General features: G+C 48.3%; 8 protein-coding genes across 8 annotated transcripts; 3 read left to right on the forward strand and 5 right to left on the reverse strand.

Annotated features, from left to right (window-relative positions):
* The first annotated feature begins 97 nt into the window (after positions 1-97).
* On the forward strand, positions 98-5,317 carry BJ212DRAFT_1316074 (RAVE protein 1 C terminal-domain-containing protein). The gene is made up of 20 exons (XM_041334183.1): positions 98-347; positions 400-546; positions 613-736; positions 786-879; positions 933-996; positions 1,048-1,160; positions 1,213-1,549; positions 1,601-2,000; positions 2,049-2,501; positions 2,567-2,657; positions 2,708-2,872; positions 2,922-3,118; positions 3,165-3,301; positions 3,350-3,405; positions 3,456-3,585; positions 3,636-3,938; positions 3,992-4,238; positions 4,289-4,542; positions 4,596-4,797; positions 4,850-5,317. Exons 1-20 carry the CDS (start codon positions 267-269, stop codon positions 5,206-5,208), a joined length of 3,954 nt encoding a protein of 1,317 aa, XP_041199029.1. The 5' UTR covers positions 98-266; the 3' UTR covers positions 5,209-5,317.
* Positions 5,318-5,523: 206 nt separating this feature from the next.
* On the reverse strand, positions 5,524-7,240 carry BJ212DRAFT_1443826 (rab GDP-dissociation inhibitor; the record flags this gene model as incomplete). The annotated part of the gene is made up of 7 exons (XM_041337883.1): positions 5,524-5,710; positions 5,766-5,910; positions 5,966-6,399; positions 6,449-6,557; positions 6,619-6,943; positions 7,005-7,136; positions 7,223-7,240. The coding sequence occupies 7 exons, from the start codon at positions 7,238-7,240 to the stop codon at positions 5,524-5,526; spliced, it is 1,350 nt and encodes a 449-aa protein (XP_041199030.1).
* Positions 7,241-7,292: 52 nt separating this feature from the next.
* On the reverse strand, positions 7,293-8,748 carry BJ212DRAFT_297545 (uncharacterized protein). The gene is made up of 6 exons (XM_041342857.1): positions 8,608-8,748; positions 8,345-8,547; positions 7,901-8,290; positions 7,739-7,847; positions 7,613-7,686; positions 7,293-7,559 (listed from the first exon to the last, which is right to left on the reverse strand). Coding segments are annotated over exons 1-5 (711 nt in total). The 5' UTR covers positions 8,609-8,748; the 3' UTR covers positions 7,293-7,559; positions 7,613-7,678.
* Positions 8,749-9,043: 295 nt separating this feature from the next.
* On the reverse strand, positions 9,044-9,704 carry BJ212DRAFT_1316103 (uncharacterized protein). Its single transcript, XM_041334184.1, has 2 exons — positions 9,562-9,704; positions 9,044-9,500 (listed from the first exon to the last, which is right to left on the reverse strand). The coding sequence occupies exons 1-2, from the start codon at positions 9,613-9,615 to the stop codon at positions 9,105-9,107; spliced, it is 450 nt and encodes a 149-aa protein (XP_041199032.1). The 5' UTR covers positions 9,616-9,704; the 3' UTR covers positions 9,044-9,104.
* Positions 9,705-10,113: 409 nt separating this feature from the next.
* Positions 10,114-11,310, reverse strand: BJ212DRAFT_297413 (uncharacterized protein). Its single transcript, XM_041342856.1, has 3 exons — positions 11,073-11,310; positions 10,279-10,941; positions 10,114-10,222 (listed from the first exon to the last, which is right to left on the reverse strand). Exon 2 carries the CDS (start codon positions 10,939-10,941, stop codon positions 10,303-10,305), a length of 639 nt encoding a protein of 212 aa, XP_041199033.1. The 5' UTR covers positions 11,073-11,310; the 3' UTR covers positions 10,114-10,222; positions 10,279-10,302.
* Positions 11,311-11,488: 178 nt separating this feature from the next.
* Positions 11,489-12,585, forward strand: BJ212DRAFT_1316112 (uncharacterized protein). The gene is made up of 4 exons (XM_041334185.1): positions 11,489-11,659; positions 11,708-11,931; positions 11,989-12,220; positions 12,277-12,585. The coding sequence occupies exons 1-4, from the start codon at positions 11,549-11,551 to the stop codon at positions 12,391-12,393; spliced, it is 684 nt and encodes a 227-aa protein (XP_041199034.1). The 5' UTR covers positions 11,489-11,548; the 3' UTR covers positions 12,394-12,585.
* Positions 12,586-12,598: 13 nt separating this feature from the next.
* On the forward strand, positions 12,599-14,056 carry BJ212DRAFT_297601 (uncharacterized protein). Its single transcript, XM_041342858.1, has 7 exons — positions 12,599-12,873; positions 12,930-12,962; positions 13,019-13,234; positions 13,289-13,432; positions 13,498-13,639; positions 13,699-13,716; positions 13,775-14,056. Exons 1-7 carry the CDS (start codon positions 12,787-12,789, stop codon positions 13,963-13,965), a joined length of 831 nt encoding a protein of 276 aa, XP_041199035.1. The 5' UTR covers positions 12,599-12,786; the 3' UTR covers positions 13,966-14,056.
* Positions 14,047-15,477, reverse strand: BJ212DRAFT_298137 (SH3-binding, glutamic acid-rich protein-domain-containing protein). The gene is made up of 6 exons (XM_041342859.1): positions 15,182-15,477; positions 15,006-15,129; positions 14,846-14,950; positions 14,736-14,782; positions 14,658-14,671; positions 14,047-14,604 (listed from the first exon to the last, which is right to left on the reverse strand). Exons 2-6 carry the CDS (start codon positions 15,073-15,075, stop codon positions 14,148-14,150), a joined length of 693 nt encoding a protein of 230 aa, XP_041199036.1. The 5' UTR covers positions 15,076-15,129; positions 15,182-15,477; the 3' UTR covers positions 14,047-14,147.
* Between the last annotated feature and the right edge of the window lie 12 nt (positions 15,478-15,489).

Consider the following 15,489-nt stretch of genomic DNA (forward strand, 5'->3'; position numbering starts at 1 on the left):
CACTGAGAGGCTGGCGAGAGTGAGCGTTAAGGAGTGGCAAAGCCGCGCGCAGTCTGCGAATTATGACGAAGGGGGGCTACCGATGAATCCGATCTTGCCAGAAACAGTCATAGGCGCTTTTCCAGAACGATATTATTATTCAACAAGTCACGGTTGCCTGCCCTCCTTCACCTTGCAGTAAAGCTTACACCGTCAGGCAGCCGACTCTCTGCGTCCTGGCATGGGCCGCGTGAATTAAACAATCTGAACTCGCATTCGCTGCACAGATGTTAGATCTCCTGAAAACATTCACTGGCTGTCCAGTTGGTGCACTTCACCAACTGGTTCTACCTCATGTCACACTCATAGTGCGCACTTCATTCGTCCAGTTTCATGCTGATTAAGATCCTATTCAACTAGTTGTACCCCTCTGCAGACACCGTAGTAATCTTGGATGCCAGTAGTCTTAACCTCGTACGCGTGCTCACCTTCGGGGAAATCTATCCTGGCTCCCAGCACCTCAATCAAACTATATCTTGCGTGGCAGTCGACTCTGCCATGAAAGTCGTACGTGCATTTCCTCCTTTGCTCTCCCTCCTAATCCTGCCACGCCTAATTTCATACTCGAAGTAGATAGTTGCTTCCATGGACACGCACATCGCCGCATGGTCATTGTCAGGTAACAATACCTGGAGAATTCACTCTTCCATTTCCCTTCAAGACGGTGACCCCGTCACAACTCTGGACTGCAGATCTGGTACTAGTCTTGTGTGCCCTTTACGCATCAACTATTGATTTCCATCCAGGGCTTCTCTCAGTTGGCAGTCAGAACGGCCTATCCGTCTACACGTTGATCTTGGAAAATGACCTTCTCACATGGTCAAAGAAGTGGGAAGCAAGGTACAGCGGTGCATATTCCTTCGCCTCAATAGCCATTTCACCTCACTCGTCAGGGTGGCAACTCCGTCTCTCGTGAAATTTGCTCCAACGCTTGCGTTTATTGCCACTACGTCTCACGTACGGAACCTCGCGCCCCGCCCCTAGTACCCACTAAATTATGATTTACAGCACGATGATTTGGTTAGATTATATTCAACTACCTCCGGCCGCCTGGTGCAAGGCATTCCTCATCCCAGGCCCGTTACGGATCTGATGTGGAGGTCTTCTCAGGCATCACGAAGGTCGAGCATTTCAAACACTACTTTTGACATGAGGCTTACACATTGGGTGCAGCGACGATCCCGGACTCTACACCATCACGTCTGATTCCACGTTGCGGATATTCCTCCCTGTGATTGACGCACCACATCGTTTGCAATTACATGCGTCCCTTGACCTTTTCTCTTCGCTTCCGTTCCTCATTGCAGCGAAACTTGGATCACATCCCACGAAGTCTACGGTCGTGTGGTTGGACAAAGAAGTCGTTCGGCGGACGATCAAAGCTGTCCTAGCGTCGGCTACCGAAGACGCAAGTCCTCAGGTCAAGAGGTTGCGAGAAATTGATGAAGAAGGCTGGGATCTCTTTGTTCGTGCTCTTGGGGATGGCTCTATGCTTATCAGTGCCGTCGCGGTAGGTGCTAAGCATATCTATTCGTTTGACGCAAATTTAAACGGGTTACAGAACATTGACAGGAGACCTCCGACGCTCATACGTCAATTTGCGCTTTCACATACGAGTTTGAATGTCCTCTCTCAACTTCCTTCTCATCTGTACCTTTTCCCCCATCCCAATGCCACCAGTTTAACCATGGTAACATCTACTCCTCTGACTACATTCGAGGTGTCATCCTTAGCCTTCTTTGATGGCCAGTCCGCAGGACTGCACCTTAATGCCAAGGGACTTGATAGGTTGCCCCATGAGGAGAGCAAGATACGAAGACTGGTTAGGACGCCCGCTGGCAGAGGCGTTGCAGTCGTACGCGCTGATGGAGGGGAAGTTTGGCGGGCCATTGAAGGGGGGTCTCAGCTTGCCCGAGGAAGACGATGGTCGAACGCGGACCATGTCGTGGTTTTGGATGGCGGTAAGATGATCTCGTTTCACACGACATGTAGGCTGATTTGTGGTGCAGGTAAGCTACTAGCGACGTACTCGTCCGAAACATCGACCTTGACTCTACATTCGGAGCCCATTTCGACGCTTACAGTCTCTTCTGTCACCGACTTATTTTCGGCACCCTCGAAGACAGCGCATGAGTGCATTGTTGGCCTGACCTCAGACAGTTCCATCGTATACATACATGTTGACGGTAACCCTACTCCAACCTTACGCCTGCATTCCCAGAATAATTTACCGCTGGCCCAGCCGCCAAAGCTAATCATCCCCGTCGATCCAATGTCGTGGAGTAGGGATAGCTCTTTGGAGGAACATGATACATTACTCAGTATCTCTGACGATGGCGAGCTTTCGTTCTGGATAGCAGAGGAAGGAACATCCTCTGGGTGGAGATGCACAGGCAAGGTCAAGACTGGAAGGAAGAATTTTTCCCTGGCGAGTTGCAGTTCTGCGAAAAAGTCTGTACTAGGTGAACAATTTATTCTTCATTATACAGAGCTGTGATAGCTGACATATACGCTGTTTTGACATCAGTTGTACGATTACCGGATGGCGAAGAGCTTACGATTTGGGACTCAAAAGAATCTGAATTCGCCTCGGGTCTCGAGCACCGCAGAATATTCAGGTGGGCGAGACAGTCTGTTTTCAGCACTGCCTTATCCATCCTTTCGATAGTACTTCTGAACACATCAATGACTTGGACTGGACATCAACGCCTGATAATCAGTCAATTCTAGCTGTCGGTTTCACACATCATGTTGAGCTGTTGTGCCAGCAAAGGAAAACTTACTTTAATGATGACCCCGCATGGGCTATCTGTTGGAAAGTGGATATCAGAAAGTACGTTTGGTGTGTCAACGAGTGTTGAGAGTCAACTGAATCTTGCCAGCTACATCTCATATCCAATCTGCGATTCAATATGGCTTGCAAATGGGTCCTTCTTGATCGCAGCGAGTCACCAGTTGTTTCTCTTTGGTCAAACAGCACTCCAAAAGGACCAGGAACCACTGTTTCAGTATGTTGCTCGACATAATGGACCCCTGGAGGATTACCATCCGCAAATGCTTTTGCAGTGCTTGCTTTGGGGTAAGTATCATGGATGTAATAGGAAATCGATCTAATTATTTTGTAGGTAAGGTGGAGCTGGTGAAGCAGATTATCGTTGCTCTATCTCTAGCCGTGAAGGCCATATACGAAGATCCTAAGCAGGATTTTCACTGGAATGCCTTTCCCGTGGAACAGTACCTGCGTGGTCAGCATGTCATATCTGTAAGTTGTTTTAAGACTCTGTCGTCACTCGTGATAAATTTCTTACAGAACATCAAACCTTCAAAACGGTATAACTTTTTGTTCAGCACACCGCAGGAGAACTCGTGAGTGTGTTTCCTCACAACAATCTATGGAAATTACCCACATTTTGAAGACCAGATGAAGCCGTCTTCTCCCGCCATGTGGTGGAGACGCTCATAGAGCAACTTGAAACGCGACCTCTTCCTCATTTGACTCCTAATGAGCACGCACATCTTCTGGTTCTCATTCAGACGACCCTCGAGGTCAGTGTGCGAATGTATGGTTAACCATAACCAACTTACCTTGTGCGTAGATCGAAGAACAAAGACGAGCATTGGACGCTAACGGCCTTCGCTATGTGATCTCTATGCGGTCGTTTTATATCCTCAACCGTCGAGTCACATCTGATCCCAGCAGTCCACGTTCAAACGGCGCAATACCACGATCAACCGGTTGGAGGGAACGCCTGCGATACCGTGATATGGTCTGGGCCTTCTACAGTGAAAGTCAAGGGCTTTTGTTAAGTACATCTACGGCAGCGTGCAATGGAAGGATGCTCTGGTCTGATGCCCGAGCCCTTGGGGTCTTCATATGGCTGAATTCGGTTGAATCCTTGGTATGTTCACTTTCGCACTGTGTCGAGCCATGCTGAGTTTCGGGGGTATGCAGAGGGCTCACATGGAAGTCGTCGCACGGAATGAATACATGGCTGGCAACAATCGTGACCCTACAGCATGCTCACTCTTCTATTTCGCACTGGGCAAGGTGAAGTTGGTGCATGGCTTATGGAAGCAAGCTGCATGGCACAAAGAACAGGCCATTATGCTCAGGTTCCTCGCGAACGACTTCAACGAACCGAAACGGAAGACTGCAGCGCTGAAGAATGCGTATGCCCTGCTAGGTAAGCAGAGATTTGGTAGGTTTCCATACCCTCCTGTGGATTCTGCCACTGCATGATCACTTTAGAGTACGCTGCTGCGTTCTTCCTCTTGGGGGGGAGTCTGAAAGATGCTGTTCATGTTTGCCTCAGGCATCTGTCAGATTTCCAAATGGCAATCGCTCTCGCTCGCGTGGTGGAAGGAGGCTCGGATGGACCTGTGCTGCGGGATATACTACACAGTACGGTGATCCCTACCGCCTTTCGTGAAGGTAATCGATGGCTTGGAAGCTGGGCCTTCTGGATGCTCAACCGAAGGGACTTCGCTGTCAGGATATTGGTGGTAAGTACAGTCGCTCCTCCACGTAACCCTTGAGAGTTCATACATTTGGTTAGACACCCTTGCGAGATATTGCTGATGCTTTAGATATACAAGTGGCAGAAATCGGCGAACCCCACTACGATGATCCCAGCCTTGCATTACTATTCTCCCAGCTCCGCTCCAAGACGCTGCAAACAGCCAAGGGCACAAGCGAGATATCAGGGCGCTCTGAATTCAACTTTGTGCTCCAGATCGCCCGGGTGTTCTGCAGGATGGGTGAGTGCGATCATACGTCAAGCTAGAGTTTGGCTGACTAGCTTCTCCACAGGTTGTCATGCACTAGCGCTGGATCTCGTGCGTTCGTGGTCCTTTGAGCGCCCATCGATATCTGTCTCTGCCCCGACAGAACCCCCACCAACTCCATATACCACATTGCAGAGATCTTTTGTGCTGGATCCCAAGTTACGCAGACGCTCGTCAATTATGATTGACATGGACATTGCATCTCCGGCTTCAACACGCAGAGTCTCTCCTGACCGTTCGCTTGCCAAGGTACCCACGCAGGAGACCATAAAAGAGGAGAGTGACCTCTTAGCACGTAAGGCAGGCCTCGGTAGCCTACTTAAATCTGCCAAGCAGGATGTCCAAGTGCCAGAGTTCAGTATGGATTCATTCTCATTTGTCTGATCCGTAGTAAATTTTTATCGCCTCTCATGGGGTTGTGGCTTTTGGAATTCTAAAGACCTCGAGTCTGAGCGAGTCAGCGATACTTACTCTTGAGGTCCGCGTAACAAATATACATCCATCCAAAGCAGTCATGATTCAATTGTTTGCAAAAATGTAGTGACAAGACCCGTAATCAAATGTAGAGAGGGTAGATGAACGAAAGACTAAAGAGTACAAACAAACTAGCAAGAAAGGTTTTATTGCCTGATCCGGGTGTACACTGTATAAGGTATGACTATGGCAGAGAGTGGCCGTGGAGTTAAGATCTCATTGCCTTCATTGTTCAGCATCAGATTCACGTTTCTTGAGCTCGAGGTCCTTGCCCATTACACGCTTGAACACGGCTTGCACGTCTTCAACGACAGTTTCGAAGTGTGACGTCGCATCGTACGAGCGTGTGATGTAGATGTGATCTTGTTTCCCGTCGGCGACGGGAGTGTATATGGGGGAGACAGTCACGAATCTGTTGGATTAGTTGGAATGAATAGGAATAAAGAAAGGTGAGGAAATGTGCGCACTTGTCGTAGATGCTACCCAGGAGATGGAGGCCAGGCTGTATTTCATTCTCAGGAGCAGAAGTCTCGACGATGGTGCTGACAATTGCAACGTAGATGTTATCCGCGCATACCTTGTGTGTCGAGGACACCATTGCGATATAGATATCTACGGCACACCATGAGCGTGGCTCGTACGAAAAAATCACAAAACAGACGCTTACCATTCCTCCTATTTACCTGGTTCTGCGGGATAATAATCTGCACGCTATCGCTCTCATCCGTACCAGGAATCGGGTGCTTCAAGATACAGATCGCCCTCACCACCTTACCATCCTCGACTACCCTCAGCTTGCCACCCTCTGCCTCCTTTCCCGCGCCAAAATAGCTCGGGTCACCGATGACCATCTTAGCACGGACGGTCTCTGCTCCACTGCGGACACCTGCAAATGATCCATCTTTGTTGAGCACGATCTCATCAATCGGCTTATCGAGCATGTAGGTCCCGCCATAGATTGCACTCAAACGTGCGAAGGATTGGGGAAGCTCGCCAAGCCCATAGAGAGGGTAGATGTAAGGGGATTTACCCCATCGTGCCATAGAGGTGGTGTACAGGACGATACGCTCGTAAGTCTCGCGAGCAGGTTTGTTGATGTAGCTGTGGAGAAGTTAGTGTGCTCGGCGAAGTGTGGGGAGATTACGCTCACTCATCATCGAGATAGAGTGCCAGGGCATGTCCGATGAAGTCTTGCGTGCCGGGTTCTAATCCGAAGTGTTGGTATACTTTCCTCATACTATCCTTGTTGAGATTCAATCCTGGTTCCCGCATGAGAATGAACGAGCCTTCACGCCAACCCATAATTACGCAGGCTCTCACCTTGATGAGTTGCCGGATCTTCTTCCTTCCACCCCTGCAAGAATTCAAAGAATTTCTTAGCTCTATACTTCTCAAACAAACCCATCAACGGGCTCCTCGCTGCCTCCACTTCCGTGCTCGGGACCTTGCTGATCTTACCATTCTTATACACAAATGAGCCCGCGATCTGCTTGAACTCGAGGTATCGCAAGACATCAGTGTGAACGAGTATTTTTACGAGTTCACCCGAGGCGATGATGAACTTTGGGATAAGATCAACTACATAGTCGCGGTCACGGCCCAGGTCGGTGGGCGGAGATTGGTTTGGGCGAAATTTACGGAAGAACTGAAATCGTGTGTGTTCGTTAGTGTCGAGTTCTTGATTCTGCTACAAGAAAGGCACCCACCTGTGTTAGATTCAAACTGGCCGACTCTCCACCGTAATAATCGTTTCTGTCCATGTGCAGGACTTTCTTCCCCTCCACGGACAACAAACCCGAGAGGATACATTCAGTGAGGCCAGTGCCAAGGACAATGACCTAGATCGCGCCGACCAAGACCAAACGCCAGTGATGATAAGATGTCAGCACAGATGAATGAGATGGAATCAGGGGCGATTAATTACATCGTATTCTTCATCCATCGTGATCGGCTATGCGGACTAAATATTTAAATGGACTAGGACTACTAGCAATAGGTAGTGGTGGACGTTATGGAGAACGGTTGGCGGTTGAACCTGGTTGATTGGGCTGGACAACTTGGTCCATGCTTACGGTTGCCTACTACTTATAGTTGCCACGTGACCCCAACTTGACTCCCAAATACCTTTATCGCGTGCCGCTCAGGCTTTACATGAAGAAAAGACTTGTCCCAAGCTGCTGAATTAATATGCTCATAATTTCGTCGACCTCCATTAACTGCTCATCGCAAAAACACAGATAACTCAGACAGATGCGCATGTCCTAATTTTTTTCTCCTCAGACTCGGCGCAAACATACACCAATCAATTGCATACAGCTCAATCATACATTCATTATACACATTGTATATGTGGCACAGTTTGATTTGTTCTCGTAAAGACTCACTCCACTGAGGGAAAGCTCAGTCAGTACTAGAAAGTAAGAGGATGGGAAGTACCCACGATAGTCGTAGTACAATTTGACGTCGATAGGTCCAGACCTATCCTTTGTGGTGAATCTGAAGCGTCGGGCAAATCTCCTGACACCTTCGAGGACGGCGAAACCCCAAACCTGATGTGGATCATCAAGATCACATGACCACTACACTGAACCAGCAGACGTACCACGTTTATGATCCAGTCCCTCCCGGACTTGGCGGTGTCACTTTTCACGATACCGGCGATGAGGCCATCCTCAAGAGTATCCTCCGACCAACCTTCCTTCAAGAAATCGATCTCAAGATCGTCAACCTTTGCCCGCCAACTTTTGGCGATCAAATGTCCAAAGAGGTCATCGTTCTTAGAAATCTCCTCGCCATTCAAAAGTAGACCGTCTGCAGGAGCTTTGAAGCCTCCTGACAGTGTCTGTTTGACATCAATGTGCTCTACGCCGTCATCGTCCGTGAATTGAGTGGGTTCCAGTGTAAGGGTGAAGTTGGCGATAGCGGTACGTTTTATGTAGCCAACGCCCTGAAGTTTCAGGGTCTCGTCGATGTCATCGCTCAGCGTTTTATTCTGCCATGAATCGTCAGCATTATGCTATAGTCGTACATCAAAGTAGGGACCCACGAGTCTGAGTTTTCCTGACAGATTCTTAGTCGTAACAGTATTAGGACAAGCCATGGTGAAAAGAGGTCGTGAATGAGTGGAATAATAGGTAGCGAGGGCATTATGCTTTAGCTTCTTATATTGCCAGTAGAATGCTTTGATTTCACGTGGAACGAATATCAGATTGATCTTCCCGGGTACCGGCCCTTGACCGAGTGATACCACTTCGAGAATAGCGTGAGTTTTAATATAAGATAGACACTTGATGTAGCCAAGTTACTTACTTCGGGAACGCGCAGTTGGCCAGACTTGACCGCCGAGTCTTCAGAGCCATCCACGTAAATTACCTTATAGACAATGGTACGACAATTATTCTTGTCCCAGCCTGCGTAATCGGTCATGAACTCGGTCACACCAGATCATACCCGATTACCCCAAATTTGATATCTCTTTGGCAACGTTGTGCTCTGAGGGGCAATTAAGACCCGGCCTTGGACAAATGGTTTTAATTGGATGTAGCTCGCCATAGCAGCTCTTATTGTACGTTCATAGAAGTCTGTGGTATTTAGTTGGGTCCGACTAGGAAAAATATTGTCATGAGCGTATAGACCACTGCGAGAAGTGACTCACTGTAATCGTAATACAGGTGTTTGAAGATGGGACCATCCTTTTTATTTGATGATGTAAATTTCAAATGTCTTGCGTGTCTCCTCTCGCCATTCAGTATTTCGAACCCCCATGTCTGAAAAATATGAGGGACGAGTAAGACAGAATGATAAAGTCATACCATTTCTGCCCTCCAATCCATGCCACTTTTTGGAGTATCGCTCCAGTCTACAGCGAGAACCAATCCGTCTTTAACTGCATCTTCCGTCCAGCCAGATTTCAAGAATTCATCCTCCACCTCCTCAGCTTTGACTTTCTTTGATTGTCCGATCACAGCACCGAAAACATCGTCAATCTCCCCACGTTCCTCCCAATCAAGGGTGCGGTCTTCATTCGTGCCCTTAATACCGCCAGACAGAGTCTGCTCGACGTCTATGTGCTCATTGCCGGCCTCGTCTGTATAATGCTTGACGCCGAGCGTCAATGTAAACATCGAGATGGCACGCCGCTTGAACCAGGATACGCCCTGGAGCTTGAGGATATCGTCGCTGTCATCGCTTAATGTCTTGTTCTGTCATTCATGAATATCATCAGAGTCGTCACTATGATATGCATAACTTGAGCAGACGAACCATGATATATTTTCCGGTAAGATTCTTGTTATTTACTTCGGGAGGCGCAGCCATGATAGACAATTGACGAGACTAGTAGCAAATCAACTGTATGTCTCTTTATGAGGTCTCGACATTTCACCGATCTCACAGTATTTCGACCAGAATTTCACATGGTCAAAATTCACGGGTGCTATTCTTAATGAACTCACATTTTTATGGTTGCAACGCCCACATGGGTTATAATCAAGGTTGGTGTCTAAAATCCTAGAATCGTCTACCTCTTGCCATGAGACCAAGTCCTTGTGTCTCCATAGTTGACGGAGATCCCTAGGTTTCCGACCTCTACATATAGTGTCTCCAAGCAGGAAAATGGCTCTTTGTTTCTTCTCACTTGCTCTAGTCGCCGCGTTCGTCTCAAGGGCAGTAGCCCCTCGCATTCAGTGTCTACCCATAGCCTTATGATGATTGAATGCCGATCCAAGGAACGAGTGACTGGGATACAAGAGTGTTTCCCGCAGGACCTGAGTCTTCGTGTTGTCTGAGCTCCAGAAAAAGATTATCATCATGGGAGAAAGGACGCGGCACATGATGATAGAGATCTGCATGCGTCAGCGGCAGCCTCCTTTTGACGAACACATCGTGACGCGGAAGGGACAAAGCTTCTATGGTCTACGGGAAACTACCTCAAACTTAGCCTTCTGCTGCCTCCGGATTAGCAAAAAGTAGAACTCTCACTAGCATAAGCTGTCACCTTCGAGTCTATTCCTGCTTTGGAGGAAATATCGTGATGACCCTCCACATGGCATCCTTGCCGCGTTCCCAGGCTTGTGGTCCTCTGGCTTCATCCCCTCCAAACTCAACCATGATTCCGTGCTTCGACCACTCACACCAAATGCCAATGGATCCAGATGAAGGCCCAGTGCCACCGCCTTTCCGATCGGGTTCTCCGAGGCAGCTGACGAAATCTTTACCATTTGTTGTGAGCGAGATTTCGATCGAGGACTCGTTGGACGCCGAAGCCTCAGGAGAGAGCGATAGCTTCCACTTTAACACGGGATAGGTAGAAAAAGCGAGCTCCGCTGCTCGACTAGATGTAGTTGTTTTTGTAGGGATTGCCTTAGGCTTTGGGGAATTGTAGATGTTAATGCTGTCAAGCACTAGTGAATCAACTTGAAGGTTTTCGAGCTTTAGCCCCCCAGTGGGTTTGTACCCCTTTTGAGGGATATAGAGGAAGCTGATCCCCAGGGGATAGTAGTTGAAGTAGACTGCATCTGAATATGATTTCACTTCGGGAGCTGTCAGGCTCGTGTCAGAGTGTTGAACCAGATCTTTCAGGAACACTGTTATGGAGTCAGCGGATGGGTTGGCGCCCAATAGGGTCTGGATATCAGGTACCATCTAGTTTGGAAGAGCAGAAAAATCAATCAGTATGGTTTATCCGGTACTCTGGCATGAGCGTACGATGGCAGAATTAGAGAGTCCCTGACAGTCCGCTACTGAGTGAGTCTTGAGATGAAGAGACTACTTACACATGCGAATGGTCACGTGGTAACATCCCCCATTCGGGTCTGCAATTCAGTCGAACAGCTCATGCTCAACGTGAAGCATGGCTTCATCGACGCCAACTGCCAAGGTCGAGCCTGAGGATTCCAAGTCCTTCTCCTATGAAGAGCATGAAGAATATTCTTGGCTCGAAAATGCTGTATCTAGTGCCATTCGGTTCATCATGAACCTCTTTCGCCCAGTAGCACCTCAGCTGATTCCATTATTCGTATGTCTTGCTCTGATTCCAGTTATCATACTTTTCTCCCTTTTTTCTGGCTGGTACGTTTGGAAGAATGTTGCTGTAGGGTGGGAATCCCCTCTGTATCTACAATATGGGTGAGATCTCTTCCAGCCGTTCGGCTGTCACTCATGGTACTCGTTTCGTTGTAGCGATGGTACCTCTCCTTATGCTGAGATATCGTTGCCATTTCTGGCACCTAGCCAACCCTATGATATCTCCATGCACCTCGTTATACCAGCATCAGAGGCGAATTTTGCCCTAGGGAACTTCATGACTACTTTGACGCTCTCGACGCCTTCTAATAGAACTCTGACATCCATTAGGAAACCAGTAGGTACTGAACGGTATGTCCCCAGAGAAGACACTCACACACCCCAGGCTATAGTTCTGCCACCTACAAAAAGCCAAGTATGGCCGTCGCCCAAGTTAGTCAACCTTGACATTCTCTTCCTTGAGTCGCACGCACCCGGCGTGTCTCGCGTCATCGCCAGAGTGGAATTGGGGCGCAAGGATGGATGGAAGGCCCTTGGTAATGGTGAAGGACGAGAGTTGAGTGTTTTTTCTGCATCCCTGAAAGGAATCGTCAAGCGCCACGGAATTCGGTAAGTACATCTGTTACCGTTTGCGTTCGCCCGAACCTTATGGCCTACTACACACAGGGGGCTTGTGACACGCTTCCCAATTACTTTTGCCATTGTATCATCTGCCACTTTTCTCGTGATATCTCTTCTTGTGCTTGCGGCATGCATACTTCCTGCAATTCAGTGGCGCTTCCCAAGTGAGGATGATGGAGCTGGTGAGCTGACCGAAGAAATCGCCAAAGAGCAAATGTACCGCAAGAGGCGGCAAAGGAGAAAGTTATCCCCAAGGAATGAAAATGTTTCCCAAAGCGTTCGTCTATTGTCTAGCTTTATCAATTAACAATCGTTTACTGAATAGCATCACAGGAATATAAAACAGAGGATGTCCCGATTGATATGCCTCCTGCTGTTACGTTCTCTGATCAACCATTACGGCGGCGTCGTTCAAGAGCCTCAGATGTTTTCTACGATTCTGAACCTTAGATGTTTCTTCTTGAACTAATCTTCCTGTATAATTTTTCACCACGGACGTGTTTCATTGCCACACCCGACAATTGTATTCATAGTTCTGTCCCCAGTGGTAGTAGTAGGTACAATCTCGCCTTGTGTAATTGCCTGTAATTCCAGTGTTTCACACCGCCGTATCAGGTTAATGAATTCTTTTTGTGTTGGCTTCATGCGGCAAACGTTACGGTAGACAAGAACAATTTGAAGTCCGCGAAACCATACGTTCCACATGTCTTTTCCTCTTCCCTGGAAATTCGTCGCTATTAGTACTGACTAACAAAGAATGCAGGCAGAAGGACGTGTCATTATTTTCATTTTACAGACTGCATTATTACTACACACACTCTGAGCACAAACTGCGCCGCTAAAATGAGCGCATTGCAGGTCGACAATCTCTTCGCAGTCGTAGGGAAAGTGGTTCTCGTGACAGGAGGTTCTCGTGGGATTGGGAAAATGGTGTGTCCCAAACATCTGATTGTGCATGGTGGTAAAGACTTAGTTATTTCTCATAGATTGCCTCCGCATTTGTGAGGAACGGTGCTAAGGTGTGTTACTTCCTGGCACATGGATGGGACCTGACCTCCGAGCCGCGCTGAGATAGGTCTATATCTCGGCCCGTTCTGCGAAGGAATGTCAGGCCACCGCAGAAGAACTCGGAGCCAGTGGTCCAGGTTCATGCACCGCGATCCCTGCTGACATGTCCAAATTTTCTGAAGTGGAGCGGTTCGTGCAAGAACTCTCTGCGCGAGAAACCGTTCTTAATGTTCTCGTCAATAACGCGGGAGCAACATGGGCAGAACCTATCGACGAATACCCAGTACGTTAATTACTGTCGGCTTCGATTTGTCTTGCTGAATATCATACAACAAAGGACGAGGGTTTTTCAAAGGTCCTCACTCTGAATTTGCAACGTGTGTTCACTTTGATGCAAAAATTGCTGCCATTATTACGTGCGGGCGCAGCTCAAGGTGGCAAGACAGGGGCTGTATATAATGATCCGACGCGTATCATCAATGTGAGTACATCTTGAATCTTCGGAGAAGTCTTTCCATTAATGAGCTTCTCTTTTGATACTATCAGATTGGCTCGGTCGAGGGCATTGGTGTGCCCGATCATGACACATATGCCTATGCTGCTGCTAAAGCTGGTCTGCATCACCTCAGTCGCCACCTCGCTGGCCGCCTTGGGCCCGAGGGCATAGTCAGCAATACTATAGCCTGTGGTGAGTCTGCTCTTTTATTTACTTCCAAGTGAATTGACCAACTCGCGTTGACGTTCCAGGCGCGTTTGAAAGCAAGAGTAAGTTCATCACGGTTTCATTTCCATTTTTGGCGATTCATTGATGTGTGTCTTCCAGTGACGGCCCATTTTTTTGAAGCTGCGGGGAACATCATTATCAACCAGGTTCCGACGAATCGCTTTGGCACGCCCGAGGACATCGCAGGGACCACGCTGTTCTTGGCAAGCAGGGCTGGTGCGTACGTGAACGGTGCAACCATTGCACTCGATGGTGGCCTTCTTGTCAACATGCCGATGAGCAAGCTGTAAGGAGCTCAACCTTAGATGCCTTATCATTCTACATCCAGGAAAAACATGCCTAAGTAACCTAACCACGTCCGGCTGGCAGAGTTCTGCACATTCCAGACCAAGTTCAGACGCTAATATTTTCGTTCCACTGTTCCATGGCCGGTATATAGATCAAGCAGATATAATACATCAGACCCTAACGGTCATTTGTTGTCTTCCTTTGTCGCGCTCGCGTTCTTAGTGTCTTTGTTTGTCGCCGCTTCCTTCGCCTTCGCCTTCTCGTCACCCTCACCACCCTTCTCATTCCCACCCAAGCTCTTGACCATATCCTCTGCATCATCTCCCTCGAGCCCAAGCTCTTCAACCAACAACCTCAAATCGTCATCAGTTACCCTTACGCCCTGCAACCCGTACCCCTCCAGCTCCGTGCTCACATCAAAGTTCCCCTCGTGCTTGTTCACTGGCTTCAGTGGGGTATCTGGGTCGCGAGGGAAGAATCGGGGCTTGTGGTGTTCGGGCGTCATTTGCGCGATGGGGACGGCCCCGGGCACACCAACAGGTTTGACCTCAGGCGCCGGACGGTCTTCGTCAATGGCGATATCCCAGCTTTCATTTAGCCGCAAGAACGTAGCCAGCCCTTCGGTTTCGACAGCTTCTTCGCTATATGGGGTGAAACAGGATTGAGACACAACAGAGTAGGAGAGAGGGCTTACAAGGCATCAAAGTCCTGTTCGGTGCAGCTCCCATGAGTACTGTATGTATGTATTCGGAAGGCATGGATAAGGGCATACCCCAATAAATCTGCCGCCTACGAGTATACCTGGAAGCTGTTGTTTATCTGCCGAATCGTCCGAAAGGCACTGTGAGCGCAGTATCAGTACAAGATGAGATCGAAACGTACCGGGCGGGGCCTTACGCCTCCACAAACGTTTGGCATCATCGTCGGAGGCAAGATCATACGAGGTATATGGGATCTTCTTGGTTTGGAGGATGCGAAGAATATATTCTAGTTCATATGATGGTAGATCAACGTGGTGCACGTTGAGCGTCTATGCACAAACCTTGGCGCTTCCGTACGACGACCTGCGACGCGATCGTCGTGAGAAAGACTTGAATCGGGGGTGAGGGCATATGTGCTTTGAAACTTCAGGTGTTCATTAATTCACGATCGTTCAGGTTCAAAAGCTGATAGGTATCACGTGAACATAGAAGACTGAAAGTTTAGAGGAGAATTTACTCCACTGGGTGAATACGTGGATTGCTACAAGTGCATAGAGTCGTTAGGACGCAGACTAATGCAGAACACTGCTAAACTGGCAGTACTAGTGATCCATCGGACGGGGCTGCATGAAGCTCGATAGTTCTCGGAATATATTTATATTTTTTTGTGCTCGAGAACTTGATTTAAACGAAGTGAACTGGTGAGTAAAACAGAAAGCAATTTGATTCCATGCACGAAGATGCGAGATATACAAATGGTTAATAATGGAAATATCGGGTGACGAGTACATAACAAGCAAGTTAGTGATCCTTTTCCTTCGTCTT

This window comes from Suillus subaureus, assembly GCF_016647635.1.
Source record: "Suillus subaureus strain MN1 chromosome Unknown BJ212scaffold_2, whole genome shotgun sequence".
In the NCBI taxonomy this organism is placed as follows: Eukaryota; Fungi; Basidiomycota; class Agaricomycetes; order Boletales; family Suillaceae; genus Suillus; species Suillus subaureus.